This window comes from Sitodiplosis mosellana, unplaced genomic scaffold (assembly GCF_009176505.1).
Source record: "Sitodiplosis mosellana isolate CC-2019 unplaced genomic scaffold, AAFC_SMos_1.0 Smas_scaffold_6226, whole genome shotgun sequence".
Taxonomy (NCBI): Eukaryota; Metazoa; Arthropoda; class Insecta; order Diptera; family Cecidomyiidae; genus Sitodiplosis; species Sitodiplosis mosellana.
In genome coordinates, this window is record NW_022601467.1 from 13,611,509 (window position 1) to 13,629,833 (window position 18,325).

The 18,325-nt window shown below is 37.6% G+C and overlaps 1 protein-coding gene across 2 annotated transcripts in view; it reads right to left on the minus strand.

The window, feature by feature from the left end:
- Window positions 1-18,325, minus strand: part of LOC129578032 (uncharacterized) — a 65,239-nt gene that overhangs the window by 20,441 nt on the left and 26,473 nt on the right. For both annotated transcript variants that reach the window (XM_055466072.1, XM_055466073.1), the window contains 2 exons: window positions 7,518-7,646; window positions 7,156-7,371 (listed from right to left, as the gene is read on the minus strand). In XM_055466072.1, the coding sequence (XP_055322047.1) occupies window positions 7,156-7,371; window positions 7,518-7,635 (334 nt within the window). In that variant the 5' untranslated portion in view covers window positions 7,636-7,646. The remainder of the gene's footprint in view (window positions 1-7,155; window positions 7,372-7,517; window positions 7,647-18,325) is intronic.

The window sequence follows — 18,325 nt, forward strand, 5'->3', positions numbered from 1 at the left end:
TGAAAAGCAGAACGGACAGAAGGTTCATATAAACCGCAGAACAAAAAAAAGAATGTACAAATCAAGTAATTGAACCGGTGAAAGAGAGCCAATTGAGCCAAAATATATAATAAATACGTTAAAGTTGCGTACACAGAACGCATTGCACCGAAAACCGAAAAAAGAAATCGAATTTGAACGACGAGCGTTGCAGCAACCAGAACCTTCAAGACACACTCAGTTCAATCATTGCGTTCTTATCCCAGGCATTTGCTATAAATTGCATTTCTGAATATTTTTTTCGTTTCGGCACTTCGTTGTTGTTTTTTCTCCTTTTTTTTTCTTCATTTTTTCCGTATGAAGTCTATGTGTCTTTCGCCTTTGCCATGTTCAATTCTGACCTCTATACAAACAGGAGGATACAAAGGGAAAAAGTATCGTGGCTCTCTCATTTGTTGGCTTGTTGTTGCGTTATGTTTTCCTCGGTTCGTCGTTTGCTGTTATTTTATTTATTTATGTTTTTGTCCGTGTTGTGTGTGTATGTGTGTGTGTGTGTGTGTGTGTGTGTGTGTGTGTGTGTGTGGTAGTTTCTTCTTTCTTTTGCTGCCTTTTTTTACAATCCACAATCATAATTCAAAGTACTACTCCGTACGAGTAAAAAAAAAAGAGAGAAGAAAACTTGTTTAATGATGTTATACCAACTTCATTTAATATTCAGCGTTTTGCATTGCTGAAATGCACAAATTTTAAGTCGAACCATAAGAGGTATTCATGCATGCATTGACTTGCAAACATCTCTCTGGTCGCGCTCAAAATCATCGAGATGTATCGACAATCACAGCCAATTGTAACGTCAAAGCTGCTATCAATCAAAGAATGAAAAGCACGACGAGAAAAAAAAATCGGTACGACGCTCATTCGATCAATCGAGGATACGAGACATCGAGAATATAAAACCTGATATCTTGCACTCATTTTATTCGTCACTCAAATTGTGAACTGTGTGTGATGTAGTGTCACTAAATACTTATTTTCAACACAAGATCAAATTACTTCACCGATTACAAAACGGCCGAAATGAAGAGAGTTCCACCAGAGAGAGAGAGAGAGAGAGAGAGAGAGAGAGATGCCTCTTCTCTTTCTCATTTCATTTTGTTCTTCTTTCTCGTTCTCTCTCTCTGATTTGTTTCGCTCGGAGTGAAATTCGTTCAATTGAAACTCGTTTTTCGATAAAACACATTCCGGCAAAACGGATTGATTGGCCGGCTACTACACAATTTCTTCTGTGAAATTGAAATGAATTACGATGATCAGAATAGGGAGAGGGAGAGAGAGAGAGAGTCAAAGATCGGCCGAGTTAAAAAGCAATCAGCTTTTACACCGGGGCCACTTAATTACTTTATGTTTGTTTGAATAATTGCGTCTTACTGAGAGAAAGAACGACGCAAGTAAATAGTACGCGCGCTTGATGTGCACACGTGCTCCTTAAATAAACGATAGATACGCACATTTTAATGTATAAATACTACAACTATAGTTCAATTAAAATGAAAGAAAAAAACAGTTCAATCCTGCAGTTTATGCTTTTAATTTATTCATTTTAATTTTTTTTGCTCGTTTTTACGACAGGGAGAAGAAGAGAAGGGATAAAAAAAAGCTAGATTTATCACTTTTTCCTGCACTGTGCGCATGAAAACGCAACGAATAGAGGAAAAAAAGGTGAATACTGAATATATCTTAGAAAAAATAAAAAATAAAATAAGAAGAAAAATTAACGCCTAATGAGATTCGTTCATTATTATGTTTGTTTCTTCGTTTCATCGTTCGTTTTTCTCTCTCTTTTTTTTGGGTTTTCGTTGGTTTTTATTACACCACAATTTCATGACAAGCGAATAAAAGATGTTTAATATTATTGGAACGTATTTTTCGATGTGAATGCTTCTTCTTCTCATGCTGGTCACAGGGTGTGAAATTGTTTGCGAAGCAACGATTCCAATGCGAATTACGTGCAATTTCATTTAGCGAATCGATCGAAAGAGTATGGATGGTGTGAGTGTGCCCTGTGTTGCTGTCCAGCATGCGGTTTTTCTTTGGGTTTGTCTCAACACACAGTTATGAACACAGTTTGGCCCTTGTTTGCGTACGTGCTGAAAACTGTCAGAACGCAGTGTGAAGAGTGAAAAGAGATCAGAAATGACTTAAATACCAAAATAAGAAAACTTTAGCCAGTGTGTTTAAGAACAGCAACAGCAAAAAAAAACACACACAGAGAAAAGAAAATACGAAGCGGCCAACCAACAGAACGGTTCATCAACATTTCAAGTAGTTGAGCGACAATTCAAGAGTTTACCTAAAAAAAATTCGTTTTTCTCGTTCATTTTCAGCTTTGGCTAAGCCGTGAAGAGCAACCTAATCGATGCCTCGAAAATCGGTGTCTCTCGTACACGTATAGAAAACGCGTGAACAGGTTCATGTTGTTCTGGAAAATTAGTCTTATATTATCTATTTAATTGCTATATTATTTCCAGTCGTCACATTTAGCCCATCCTCAGCTGCGCAGCTTTCAACTCACTCTCAAAACACAAGTCAAACCATCGTCATCGTCATTTTGCAATCACCTTTTTTTCTGCTCTTAAACGCTTCGCCTTTTTTTATCGGTTTAGTTTTCTTATGATGGTCGTTTTTTTTTCTCTCTCTTGTTTCGTTATTGTTTTGCGAATGAACGCTTTATGACGATGAAAGACTTAATCGATTTCACAAGATATTTCAGACATTCTTGTCCTTTCTCGCGTCGGTTTTTGTGTTGTTCTGTTGCGCTGCTGCTGCTTGATCCACCTGGATGAGGCGAGTGTGCACCATCTTTAAGTGAAGAGTTTACAACAATAATTGTGTACAACAGATTTTTTTTTCTTTAATAGTGGCGCAAAAACTGAACTACAAGCGAAGAAAAAAAGTTGACGCATCATGCCACACAACATTGCACTCACAATATTTCCTTTCGCACAATGTTGACAAAGCTATTTGCACGATAAACGATTAATGTGCTGGATAAAAATGAAATAATCACAACGTGATTTTCAGGTGATTGCCGATTAAACGCACAGTTGCCCGAAGATTTATGACGGAAATTACATAAAAATAATAATCGTTTATTATATGCGAATTTCCCATTAAATAACTTTGAAAAAATTCGCCAATTTCGTTCTGTTAAGTGGTTTAGGAAGAATGCAGTATGTGGTGGTCTCAAAAGGAAAAGGAACGAAAAAAAAACTGTGCTTAGAATGGAAAGTGCATGGCAAGAATCTTGGATTGAGATGACTTTGGCTAGTTTCATTTTGGTATTATGGAATATAACCAATTGAAAAGTTAGTCACTTGAGAAAGTTTCTCGCTTCTTTGCGTAAAGAAGAGAGAAGTTGCGTGAGGAGCATACAATGAGTTGGCGGCTTGTTTCTGTATCAGGTGTTCAAAATTTACGATGTGGTCGCATACCTGATGAAAGCGATTATTACATATTTGGTCATTTGTTTTATACGAAAAGCCTAATACACAAGAGCTGCATGACCAAATATAGTGCGAGTGAAAAGATGTACAATGTCGTTTGATAATGCAACGAGCCATGCATTATTCATTTCGTTTGTCATCGAAGACATGTTCGGTTCTGTATGTTTTGTTCAACTTCCACAAATTAACCGGTTTCTAATATATTTTTACTATGGATTTTTGCCAGCCTCTCTCTATCTCTCTCCTTCAGCCTCTCGAATTCTGTTTCACTAGATTATTTCGGATTTTATTTAACTGAAAACATAAGCGAATCGTTCTCCGTTTATAAATTGATTTTGCGAATTCGAAGAGCAAGTTAAGAGAACAACCGAACACCATACATTCTGACGTGGATTTTGTTTGCGGTGCTCATGGTTCGTCAGTGAATTCACGTGTTCATTCAGCCAACGCCTTGGGTTGGCACAACAATTTGAATTGATGTGTGTGTGGCTTCAGATTCAGATCCAAATCATGTATTGAGATACATGTACAATGCAATTAAATTGAATCAAAATTCAATTTTATTGGAATATTTTGAACTCAATTTAAATTAAATCATTCAATAATTCGATAGACATATTGAAATGAACATGAAACTGACCAAAATCCTATCCAATTCCTTAACCAACGAATTTGCTTGTTTCAAGTTTTTGAGAATAAGAATTTAATTCAAAATTGAATCTTTCGAAATAGCACACATACACCCAAAATCAATTGTACGGTTGGAAATATCTTGCAAGAAAAAGTGTTCAGTGTTCACATCAAAACCTCGGTGTTTCATCGTTCGGAAAAGTGGTTTGAATTTATGCTTTGAATGAAATAGTTTGAGGTGAATGATTTGCAATAAAGACAATTTAAAATTTATTGGTGTTTGTTGTTCCCATTTCATAATTGTCGCCAATAATCTCTAGTAATATCGACCGCGGTGTAAGAATCTTATGCGGCGAAATCTCATAAACGGTACATTTTGCAAAAATTTGCACCAATGTTTAATGTTTCTTTTTCTCTCGTTTGTGCCTTCTTCTGCTTTTATTCGTTGGTTCTTGGTTGGTGTTTTGGTTGGTCTTTGGTTGAATTGTCATTTTCACTGTTCACTTATATTGCGATGATGTAGATGAGCTTGTTGTTCCGTGTGCAAACATTTCAGCTAACATACACATTCTGGTTCGTTAAGCTCCCATATTCTATTTCATAAGCGGTTTAACAAAAGACTTCATGTTCGCTACGCTTTAAATGAACATTGACTTATGTACGACGTCATGAATAAATAAATGAAAAGCCATGGGAATGCACACCGGTGAATTTACACATTGGAAACACTTGTCTATATCGAATCTGTTCTGAAGTAAAGCACCAAACTCTGACTGAGTATTACGGTAGAAATATTAATTTTCTTCTCTCTTTCTTCACTATCCATCTATATCTCACCCGGTTCGTTTCATAGCGCGCTGGACAGCATGAGAGAGCTATGAACTGGATACGATACTTATTGCAGCAATATTTAGAAGAAGAAAAAAAAGGATTGCGACCATTTCCCACTATTCTGCGTTGTCTGATAAACATTTAAAAAAAAAGAAGAAAAAAAGAAAATCAGGTGACGAATTCAAATAACATTTACTAATACCCCGACAAATTAATCCGTCGAGTTTTGAGTGTAAAGCCGCCGGTAAGTGCATTTTGTTCGTATGGTCGCTGAGCGCTGTTTATCAGTCATGTCATTTAGATTGGGTCTTCGAAATTGAATCGTTCGTCTTTTTGTGTTTGTGCCTAAAAGGTGCGCAGCTTAATGACAATCTCTTAATGAGAGACGACGGATATGAATGAAGACGTTGTCGTTTCAACACATCACAACTCTCAAGAGAATTCCACATTTTAGATGAAATTTTTGTTTCGTTTGGTCTTGAGTATGGCGATAAAAAATGCCCATTTCAGGTTCATAATCAAGACGCTAGCTCAATTTTGAAATATATGCTATTTCTCTATATCGCATCCATCTTCAACATTTTGAGCTATAAACGATTGTAATTACGAAAAACACTCTGCACGATTACTCTAAATTGAGTTGAAAACACTTTCTCGACCTGACGTGCCATTGCTTACATTAATTCTCATTCGAGAGAGATCGATATATCTGTTCAGGTTTCGGCATCATGTGATGTGAGTATGTGTATGTGAGCGATTGCGTTTTGAAAAATTAGGTGCTATCGACGACGACGGAATGCCTGATTATCTAACGATCATATTCAAAATTGGTGTGGCTTTTGTTTAGCACTTTTATTGCCGAAAAATTAACCACTTCAACAACGAAGATACAAAAGTCGAAGAAACGAAAATAATGGACCATAGTAGAAACAAAAGCGATACAAAAGAGAAAAGAACCATAACGAGATGACGACTCATTCAAAATAGGCCATAAAAATGCGTATTTGAATTTAAATGAAACGGATGGTTTACTTTATTAACTGTTCTTTTTTTTGCATACCATCGACGACGAATAACACATTTGACGATGGAGTCAATAAAGTAAATTTCACGAGCATTTCAGTGATGATAACGAACGTTATTGAAGAGCGAGAGAGAGAGAAAAGCATAGAGTTTTTATTCGTAATAGTGTACATAAGCATTAGATATTTCAACGGATTTAATGCTTCGATAATCAAGACGGTATTTCTCCTCATTTCGATGATAAATCAACTCTCATTTTTATTCAGTGACACCAGTTCTTGGCTGCGTTTTTTATGCTGTCAATCGGTTTGCGGTTCGTGTTTAGTTCGAGGTATCGTCATTCGGTGATCGCACCACAACAAAGTGCCAACGATAATCGGTTCGTTTGAGAATGATGAAAAAGAAAAAGAATTTATGTGCGTGTGTGTGTGTGTGCTTGAAAGCGCGGGTCAATAACAGTAGTCGTTAGTGCCAAAATCACCAGAGCAAAATGCTAATCAACTCATTTAAAATAACGTATATCAAAGGTGCTTACTACTACATAGCGTTTAGGCATTTGAAAAATCAACTGTAGTGTGTGCGCGCGCGAGCGGGTCATAACCGAAACGTGGAACAGAAGACGCGATGAGAGAGCGAGAGAGAGAGAAAGTAAGAAAGAACGAAATACAAAGCTAGGAGTCCAATGGATTTTCGATGGTATTAGAAATTGAAAAGCAAACAGAAACAAGAGAGAGAGATGCGTAGCATCAGAGAGATGTTAAAAAAAATCAAAATCAAATTAATGATCCATTAAAGAGCTGATGGTGAGAGAACATTATTCATGGCAGCAATACGTTGAAAATGTTCGAAATCTCGTATACGAGCCGTGTGTATCGCATTAGTGATTTATTTCTTAATTATTCTCCCTTTGCTGTGGCTATTTTAACCGACTACTTCATAAAACTTATCAAAATCGAAATGGAATTATAAACTGCGGGCTATAAAACGTTCTTATTTGATTGTAAAGTAATGATCAACATTTCAACCGATCGAATGAGGTAATTTCGACTTCAATTTTCTAATTTGCAGTCTGAAGAACTGAAGTGTATAAATGAAAACAAAATTTGTATGTTTATTGATTAAGCCTCTTATGGTGGGCGCGTAGTGCGCACACTGAATTTATCCATTAAATTTGAATGAAAGCACTCACCACTAATTGTACCATCAATACTAAAAGCGTTTCGATCCTGTAATGCCCAAGTACATAAATCACATGTTGTTAAGCCATCCGGTGTGACTGTGTCATCCCAAAAGGGTGGCCTTGGCGGTGGCGGCACAAATCGTCCATTCCATAAACCGCTTTCGCTAGCATCAAATGGTAACGACGAGTAAAATGAATCCTCCTCAATAGCATTCGACCACCATTCTGCAAATGGATACAGGACTTGAATGAATATTTTAAACGATTCGGTAGAGTGAAATTCATAATTCCCACAATGCATTTTCAATCGCATTATATTGGGGAGTTTGCGGCGCAAAGAGAATAATATCGATGTTAATAGAGTATTTTACCTTGTTGATCATCGGATGTAACGGCGGCATTCGTAGTGGATGCCAATGAAGGTACGTTTGGAACTGTGGCTGTCGGTGTTAGGTCTGAACTAGGGTTTATTGGCACTCTGGAGAACATTTTGCTTATTCCTGGAAACGAACAGAACGAGATATTTATTAGTGATATTTTTTTTTGTCATTATTTCAGATCAAACCATAAAACAAAATGAATAATTTAACTAAAATGTGCAGAAATAGATTTGGGCTATGCCCTTTTTTTAAATAAGATCGTAAAAAGAGAACAAACAAATTTGGAACAATGAAAGTCGATTATTTTATCGGTCAGGCCATTAAAATTGATGGAATAGAACAAAGAAAACAAAAGCACATGTGTATTCGATGTTCGTTTTCCAGACATAATATTTCTGGTTTTTAGCCCACATTCAATAGTACTGTTGACGTGTGTGCACACTGCGCGCGCGCTCACACACATTTTCACAATGGACAACATATACATATAAATTGTTTTTGAAAAGACACTATTTCTAGTTTCGGATAAAAATCTCTTTGTGAAACTTTTCATTTATGGGCATCGAACGGTAATCCAATGAAGAGAAGAAAAAAAAGCACAGAACACATCGACCGTTTGAATTGTGAGAAAACGATAAATTCTTTTCAGTGTTCGGCAGACATAACACACAAAATCAAGCGATTTTCATTTGATTTGTACAAAGGCGGACACCAAAAAAAGCCACAATATATGCATTTGACCAAAATTGATCACCATGCATGCGAATGCAGCGCAACAATCAAACAAACAGAAGGAAAAATTTTATTATTTCGGCTTATTAAGCTGCACATTTTCGCAAGCGGAAAAAATCAAAGGCTAACAATGAATTCTATAAAAAAAAGCACATGTGAATTTCAGCTTCAGCCATTTGTTCCGCATTTGAGAGTGAGAACGAGAAGAAAAAAAACACTTTGGTTTGGTGAGCAAAACTGCAGCGTACGCGCGCACGCTCACTGCAACAGTATCGGCTTTGATTTCAACCGAAAGATATGCAAGAGGAAAAAAATAAATAATTGACACAACAATTAATGGGCGATGGAATGGTACGTTAAGCGAGCCGCAAATATCGGGGCGTTATTTGTGAGTGACTGTGTGTGTGTGTGTGAGTCAGATCAGTTCATTGTCTTTTATTGGAATCGTGCAATTCGAGGTTTTCGAGCACAAATTATGTTGTAACGAAGCGAATATCTGGCGGGCGAATATATACATATCGGTGTTTATATGCCGATCAGTGCGGCTCACTCTGCATATATACGTTGCGCCGCATATTTCTCAAACCACGTGCTAATGCGGTATTTAAATTAGATTTCACTATGCAATTATTTTGACAAATAGCTTCAAAATAAGTGGCAGTAATAGTACATTTATTTCGCTATTTAAACGATAATCGCATGGAAATGAGTGCGATTTTCCGTCGTTTTTCACCTCCTCAAAACGATTCGATCCGGACTTTGAAATTAATTCCAATGCAAACCGAACAATTATTGGATGCTTCAAACTAAATGATTAGTTTGAAGTGGTGAATTGATTTTCGTTGAGTATGTGTGTGTGTTTGCGATTTTATTTTCAAGTGTTGTTTGACGGTATGTTATTGTCATAATCTCTGTCTCTTTCCTCGAACGAAATCCCATAAGATTTGCACGTGTGAGTGAGTGAGTGCTTTGCTTTGTGCACGGCCGCCTTTTTTTGTCATTCGTTCTCTAATTTTCTCTTTTGGGCCCTGATAACGGGAAATAAGTCCATATAACGGTGAATCTGCACACGACGCGAAACACACAAAATAAAGGTCCGATCGGCATTTCATGCCATTTTATCTGGATATTCGAAGTGAGCTGTCATTTCTTGCCCGCGCGCGTCCTATTTACCATAATAATAATGAACTTCTACACACCACACTGGAAGTACCAATTTATTTCTGAATCTCAAATGAATCAATCGAACGAAGTAAACAATTTAAATGGCAATACTTTTATTTTGGCATTGACCATTTTCATTTAGCCGGGTGTGTTTTTGGCATCAGCCAGTGTATGTTGTATTTGTGGGTCCACAACGTCTACGCATCATTCCCATCCGGTGATATCAGTGTGTACGCGGCAGTCAGTATATGCAGATTATCAACAGACATATGGCCAGTGGGACCAATTATCAAAAATCTTAATGTCTCTATCGATCGACATAATAATATGGCACACACGAACGAAGCAACAGCAGAAGAAGGAAAAATGCGCGCAACATACACACACACACACACACACACACACACATAACACGGAAAGAATTTATTAACTCAATGCCAACTGCCGTTTCCAGGAAAGCCTCAGAACGAATCCTCCTGAAGAAGCGAAAATGAACATTTAGCCAAGCCAAATGGATAATAAATAAACACATACAACAAACCGCCGCCCGTACAAATGCATAAAATCAAGACATGGCGAAAAGAACAACACGAAGAATTTAAAGAAGAAAAAGCAGAGAACGAAGCGATCCGATTGAAAATCCCCCCGTATTTGGATTGCGCCTAACCCATAGTTAACAGAAAAGAGGATTGATCACGAGCTAAACAAAATGAATTTTTCACTAATACCAATCGAAAATCGGTCGACTGTTTATTGTTAAACAGAACACACTGAATTAAGACTTGAGCCGGTTGAAATGCAAAATGGAAAAGTGCACAGCACACACACACACACGGACACATAGCGCAGCGTGCCGTGACTTAATGCGCTCCTATCGTTGTTTTCTTTTTCTGTGCTCTTTTCCATTCCATTTTCGGTGTTCTGTGTGTTTGAGGTGGTGTTGCTGTCGTTGTCGTTGCCAAAGCCGAAGCTGGTCAATCAAGGCAACATACTCTATAGCAGAAAATGCGCACAGCATACGCATTTGAGTCTGCATTCCCTTCCAGCCTATAATTAAAGTAATAAGCTGAAATTAACGAAACGGTGAAAATGTTGCATCAAATTCATTTTCGATTTCGATTTTCTTCTTTCAAAGCATCGAATGAGCAAAAGATCGAGTGTGTGTGTGTGTGTGTGTTTGTGTGGAAAGAGACTTAATCCATGTTGTGTTGTCTTTAATTTTGTTCTTTTTTGCCAGATGCCACAGCGAAGAAAAAAAGAACACTTGAAAACACACAACCGATCGGATATTGGCAATATGCTTTGGCTTTTGTACCGTTTAACAACTAAATTTTGAGCTATCGTTGCATTTAGCTTTTGGCTTTGGCACAGAACTGTTCACATTCTGAACACAGATAAAAACGAAGAGAGAGAGAGAGAGAGAGAGAGAGAGAAAAGTTCAGCGCCGATGGATGAAACGAGAGAAAAAAAATGTTACAACATTTTTAATGTTTGTATTCTGAGTACAGTTTTGCACTTTTTGTACTCTGTTGCGAGTTGATGTTGTTGTTTTTACTGCTTTTATTTGTTCTATCTCGCTCATGTATCCAGGAACGAGTGTGTGCTGCACTTTTTTCTTTCGTTCCATGTACACTTTGTACTTTTTAATGGATTGGACGACATGCGATACTTTTTTGGCAAGTTCACATGTAATTTTATGGGTTGAGTGTCATTTTATTGGTATTGGCTTTATTGTCTTTTATTTCATCACATTTCTGTTACGCTCTTTTCACGGCTAGTTTAATGAATTTCCATGTATACGTGTAAAATTTAGCCGCATTACACGTATAAACATAGAAAGAGGAAAAAAAAGTAACAGAATTTAAGAAGAAATAAAAACAAATGCTGCTCCGCAAGTGCATTTAAGCAATTGAAAATAACATTGTGCTATGCATTTCGTTTTCGTCGTCGTGGTCGTGGTCGTCGTTCATTTTTACTGAAATTCAAACCGGCTACAATGCCAAACCATATGAAACATTATTCATTTGTTGATCCTTACTGTACACATATTTTGTGTCAGCCTTGTCGCATTTCGTTATGCATACATGAAAAAATCGCGCGAGCATTGTTTCGGAAAAATCAAATGGGAGTTAATAAATATTGACACTTCGGGAAAATAACGTACGATGTGTGTGCTAAAACACAGAAGGAGAGAGAGAGAGAGAGAGAACGGAAAGTGTGAGATAGTCAGTCACCAAGATGTGGAGACATGTTATTTGCCTTATTTGTCTTATGATTATTTCACCTTCTTTTTCCACATTATACTTTGCTTCGTATTATCGCATCGAAATGTTCAATCATCGACTGAGGTGCGCTGCTGCATCAAAATGAGTCCACTTCGAAATAATTCAATGTGTGCAGCAGCCGAACAGAGGGAAAATTATTCAAAAAGAGGAAAATGGAACGGGTGAGAGAGAGAGAGAGAGAGAGAGAGATCCATTGGAACAATAACCCAATGAATTAGAATATTATCGGAATGGCCAGTGTCACTGCTTATCGCAAAGCAAATCTAATAAAAATGTCAGGATTATGAATGCATTTTCAATTGGTGCGTGTTCGTGTGTGTGTGTGTGTGTGTGTTTGTGTTTGTTTGTTTGTACGACACAGTAAAAGCTGATGTTTAAAGTGTGAGCAGACTAAAGCTTTCACGCCCAGTAATCTGTTCGTGGCTAAAACACGAATCCTTACAAAGGCGCAAAACATTTTATGAAACCATTCAAACTGTCTCGAACTGCATGAGATTTCTAGTAGTCGGGCTCTGTCATCCACATACACAAGCGCACATGCATACAATCACACTTGCACCCATAATCACACTGTGTACGCATATGCCCCCCACCCGAGAATGCAAGCAGCTTGTGCTCTCTGCTCTGTAAAAAAAAGTTTCTAAAGAAAAGTCGAGCGACCAAAGGGTCGCATCCACAATATTCTGCGCTAAAAATGGCTTTTTCGTTTTCTCCTTTCAATTCGCTTGTTATTATTATTGTTGTTGTTGTTTGTGCTGTTTGTTTGGTTCGCTTTTTTCAGTAGTATTTTGGATTTATAACTCGTTTGTTGCATTGTTGTCACCGAGCGATTTGCTATTTTTCACTTTGCCGTGTTCACATTAGCGTCACATCCACACACACACACACACACACACACACACACACGAGACCATTGTTGTGAATGCAATTTAATACATTCCATTCAAGTTTCAAGTTTCAAATATCATTCTACCATTTTTATATCACCAGAATGCCGTATCACTTCGTTAAACATGCAACGAAGAGAAAATGAAAATAAATGCAGAACATGTAGAAAAAGAAGAAGAACGAGCGCACACACATACACACAGAGAGAAAGAGGAGCGCAACGAGTACAGGAACTCTGTTTTTAGTACGGTGCTAACAGAATGCATTCGATGACAATGAGCCAAAGCCTAATCCGATGTGAAGGAAACAATGCAGCAAGCGAGCGAACGAGCAAAAAAAAATAATTCAAGCCGGAGTATGACGAAGTTACCCCAAAATACAGTGACAGAACATATTACTGCGTAATGAATGACAAACCAACGAATTGCTGAAATTATGTTCGAAAATTTAATATGGAAAATTTCATGTGCTCTCTCTCTCTCCCTCTACGTACACTTACTCATCGCCCGGCATTCTTTGGCACTGCATTTGATACAGGCCCAAACACCAGAAATCCATGTTTAATCTTTCCATAAATTGACATTGCAAAATACAAAAGGTATTCTTCACGCAGGCAGTCGTTCACGCTTCAAAAACTCCAACAAACAGAAGCGCAGTGACATTTAGCTTTCCGTTTAGCTGCAGTTCACAAAACATTGCAGATTAATTCATTTGTTGACAGATTAAAAATTCGCTTAATGAAAAATGGAAGCAAATGCAATGTGAACGCGAATCGAGCGACATCAACCAGAAACGGCTAGGAACCCAAACGAGAGACAAAAAATGATTGAGCATTTGGAAAATGCGATGGAAAAAAGTGGTCGTCGTCGTCATCGTCGTCATCGTCGTCGTCGTCGTTAGATTTGCATGAATTTACATCAATTCCAAAAGCCAAACAAATTCCGCAATTATATTATCATCATTAAATCGATGTCACATATTGTACATGGCTGCGATGAGCGCGAGCAGTGCATCGAATGGCTGAAGACGAGCAGTCCATTAAAAAGCAATATCTTATGTCGCCATCACTGTTGAACGTGAAATAAATTACCGTCATCCATTTCAAACCACAATAAATAAATGGGTGAAGTGCACACGCAGATATCGATTTGATATGAAGCACTACACACTACTCATTGCGAGCCGGTGACTTTTGCCAGCCAGCCCGAAAATGTGAACGGATATAAATAAACATTTCGGTTTGGTGTATCTTCGAGAGGAGATCACGACACGGTTCCCCGATGCAACAATTGAGTATATATATATTGGAATCAATCGGGCTCCCATTTGTTTACATTGCTGCCGAAGTCCGAGCAAACATCAATCAGCTCATCAGAATTTCTGCATGGGAGATTAAGAGAGCAGAAGCATCATCGTGAGCGAGCGCGCTCGCGACAGAAAGAAAGAACAAAACAAAATTGAACAAGCAAACAAACAAATGCGCTCCAAAATCAAGGTAGAGTAGAGACTAGAAAAAAATCTACAATGTACGATATTCTATTTTGAATCCTCCAGCAAGAACTTACATCCAAACAAAATGAAAAATTTAAAGAATCGACGCAACAAACCAGAAGCAAATGAATCGTCATTCAACAAAATTGAACTAAGCAATAAATACTTCATTCGTTTGCTCTTCCACAATTCAATCCCTTCGGTAGCAACTCCATTGCGATTCATGGGCTCGAGGCCAGCGATAGAGACACGGCGACAGAGAGAGAAAGAGAGAGAGGATGAACGAATATACCAAATGCTCCAGCTACATTTTGCCCATATAAAGCGTCAAATTTGCTTTTTTTGTGTGAGCTGGTTGGTGGTGGTGCTGCTGCTGTTGCTTCGTCTTTTTAACTCGACCATAATGCCAGACTAAATGTATATGTGCTAAGGCTTTGAAAAAAATGAAGCAAGCACGACGGGAGCAAAACGATGTGTATATACTTTTTCCTTGTTAAATACTCATACGTTCGTACATTGTGCGATCAACATTTATTTATATTCGTTGCTTTTGTTTTAGGTCTATAAGCAATTACATGCACTGCAAAAAGTACATTAAAACAAATGGGAAAAAAAAGTTGGGACAGAATGACACAAAAAAAACATCAACAGCAACACAGAGTGAGAACAGAGCAAGAAAAGGAGTGAGCAAGACAGAGTGTACCAAACAAGAAGCCGAGAATGAACGAACCTGGTGAGTGAAAGAATGAGCGAGAGTGAGAAAGAAAAGCGAACTACAACAACTGAATGTAAGGGAAAACGAGCGTAAAATTGATGAAAACAAAACGAATGACAGAAAATGCTTTGGTGAACAGCAGCAGCAACAACAACAAAAAGTTTGTGTGCACATTACGTATTTTAAGATCGTCTGAAGTGGCTTTGGACAAGGAACTGGACATTTTTTTGTATTCAAGTGTTGTTGCCATACTCTAAACAATTTTTATATTTGATTCTATTGATGGATGGATGGATGGCTGGCTGGTATTATGCACACATTTTACGCATACATGCTAATGCACGCATTTGCAAGCGCTTCTCATTCTCTATCCCTCTCTGTGCATATATACCCTTCTTGTTCTGCATTTCAACTTTAGTTTTTTTTTCCTATTTTCGCCTCTTTCTTTCAGTATGTGTATTTTTTTCGGATTGATTCATCAGACGAGCGAGCAGACGTATGCGACAATATCGCAAAACGGTAGTGCATTCACTTTTTGCGTCCGTACACACCATCGTTAAAAAAACACAACAGAAAGAGAGTATCCAACAAACCAATCAAAACAACGTTCTCTTTGTGAAGGAGAGAGCATTTGAACTGAATGTCAAGCTCTCGTCATCAAAAACAGCAACAACAAGAAATAAAAAATAATACGCACATGTTAATCGTCATTTCGATTGAAAAACGATGTCATAAATGAACGAAGAAATGCAGAAATTAGACTGTGATTTTTTTCGGTGTTTCGAATAGAAAACCAAAATGTTGTCCAAAGCTATGTGATGATCGAGAATGTGCAACTAAAATTGAAATGGTTTCATCTATTGTGTCAACATAATGGCGATTTGCTGTGTCGACAACGAATCCAACACAAACTCCGAAAAAAGTTTCATCTTCGAAATGCCTTTTTCCGACTTTGACTTTCCAATTTCGAATTGTGAATTGCAATTGAATTCACGACATACGAAACCAAACGAATTCGTTTTGCTATAGCAAATGAATGCCTTCCATTTGTTCGTCGTACTTTTCCTGCACTGCACTACAATTGCTTGCTGCTAAAAAGCAGTCGTGTGCGTGTGCATTGAAAATATGTTTTAAAACTTTGAACACACACACACTCCAAGCCAATTATGATCGCTTATCTCGAGAAATCGATCTAAATTGTTTGTTACCAGACGCCTTTCAACTGAACTCGTAAAAAAACACAAAACTTTTCGACCGAAATGTAATTTAAAACTGAAAGAACATTGAAAACTCTTGTGTAGAAGTATTGCAGCGACGAAACATTTAGATTCGTTGCTCATGTTTGTATGCACCAACAATGACCGGTACTCAAGCCAATAAAATGAGTTTTAATGAGATATTTATATAGAAAAAAAAAATATTAGATTGTTATTAGAATTGAAAATGAATCAGTGGGTGGTATTGTGCACATGTTCATGGATTTTATGATATGAAATAATAAGTAATTTAAATCGAAAAAAGCCAACTGTTTGTTTGTAGTCATTTGAACGTGAATGTGACGGCATTCTAACGATTTTGCACCACTTTTAAGAGACGCGGCGACATCTCAGCCATTATAAAACTGTAACCGGCTAACAAGATTGATTGCTCTCATTGCACTCATTGCACTCACCGACACACTGGCATGGCTGGCCATTTTCCTCGACCATTACGCAACTATTTTAATGGCACAAAATGCACATAAATGATATTAAAATCTTGAATAAAGCATACTAAAACACAACCGAAAAAAAAAACGGAAAAATGGAAAAACTGAAATAAAAGAGAACAGAAGCTGCAACCATCACAGGCAATCTATTTCAATGAAACGCCTCTATTATCTCGCTCTCGTTCGCTTCACTTAAATGCGATACAATAATGAAATGGTTTTTGCTGCACATACAGCAAGATTAAGTCGGTCCGTCGCATTAGATTTTTAGCCTTGCCATAACCATAGACCCCTTTTGTGTATACTACTTTATTCAATTTGCATCGTTGAAAGTGTTAATTTATCCGACTTTGTCTCTTTTAATTTGTCGTAACATATTTCGTAAAAGCGTGCCGCTGTTAATAATTTTTAATAATGGGCTTTAATATTCAATCAAGAAACTTTAGTTCAACCCGATTATTACGTCAAATGGGCAGAAAGAGAGTGAAGGCCGTGTACATAGTTCTGCAGCATGAGATTGCATGGTTGCACTTCATCCGATGCCAGCTACTATCAGACCGTATAAAATGAAAATTACAAAAATGGAATGCACACAAATGAAATGGTCTTTCTCTCTCTCTCTCTCTCTCTCTCTCTCTCTCTCTCTCTTCATGCACTGCATCAATGTACAGAATGTGTGGCTGTGGCTGTACAGTGTGCAGACCGACCACTCTTCGTGTATGCAGAGGAAACATGAAAAACTTATATACATTTTGTCAAATGACGTGAAATGGCACACCATAAAAAAGCCAAATGAAAATACAAAACTGAAAATGGTAAGTGAATTATAAGAGACAAAAGAGACGAAGAATTGAGGCACGTATCGTAAGATTATAAATAACAATTTCGCTAATTTTCGCGTCTATGCGGGAATGTACGAGCAGCAGAGATCTGAAACAGAAGTGTTGAGCAGCCGTACGGCCGACAGGCAGTAAGTAGAAAGCAAACAAACGAACAGCTCGTCGGAGTGCAATCCAAGTGTGCAACAGATAATAATGGAAACAAGGGAATGGAAAATCGCACCATTTGGTTTATTGTTGATTTCGTTCTAAATCAAGCCGAGTAGATAAAATCCGAAAGCCGATTGTTTCCAACGCCGAATGATGGATGTACACCGCGCGAGCTCTGGAGCTGGAGAGAGGTGCAAATTATAGTGCAGTTTTGTTTTGCTTTGCTCGTTTTTTTCTTCTTCTTCTTCTATTTTACGCGATACCAAAATGTGCAAGTCTGGCCAACGCATACATGCAGCAATGCGCTATGCAACAGATTCAATTATTCCAACAAAAGGCAATAAATTTTTCAAGATTACATATCAACACATGTATAAATTGACCAAGTTGTGCATACCCTACTTACACTATTCTTATGCCTTCTACTTTTTCTTATTATATTTATATCACAAGCACAAGCACAAACGGGCTACACGGTTAGCTTATATTCTGTTGCGTTGGGAGAGTGTTTCGCGAAAAAGAAAGAGAACGACCAGAAAAAAAAACTACTCTCGGAAACCAAAAGAAGAGATAATAGTTAACATAAGTAGTGTGGAGTGCATAGGTTCTGATCATGTACGGAGTCATAATGATGCTAGGAGTCTGATTAGCCGACCTCCCCTGACAAAGATATTCGAAGGATGACTTTCTATTTTCGAGAAACCCAATTTACACAAGAGAAAACGATTTAACACTAGATAGTTTAAGCAATTCTAAACTGTTGAATTCCATTGTGCTTTCAAACGTTCGATTGATGTGCTTTGGCTTGGCAGAATTGAGCCATGAAA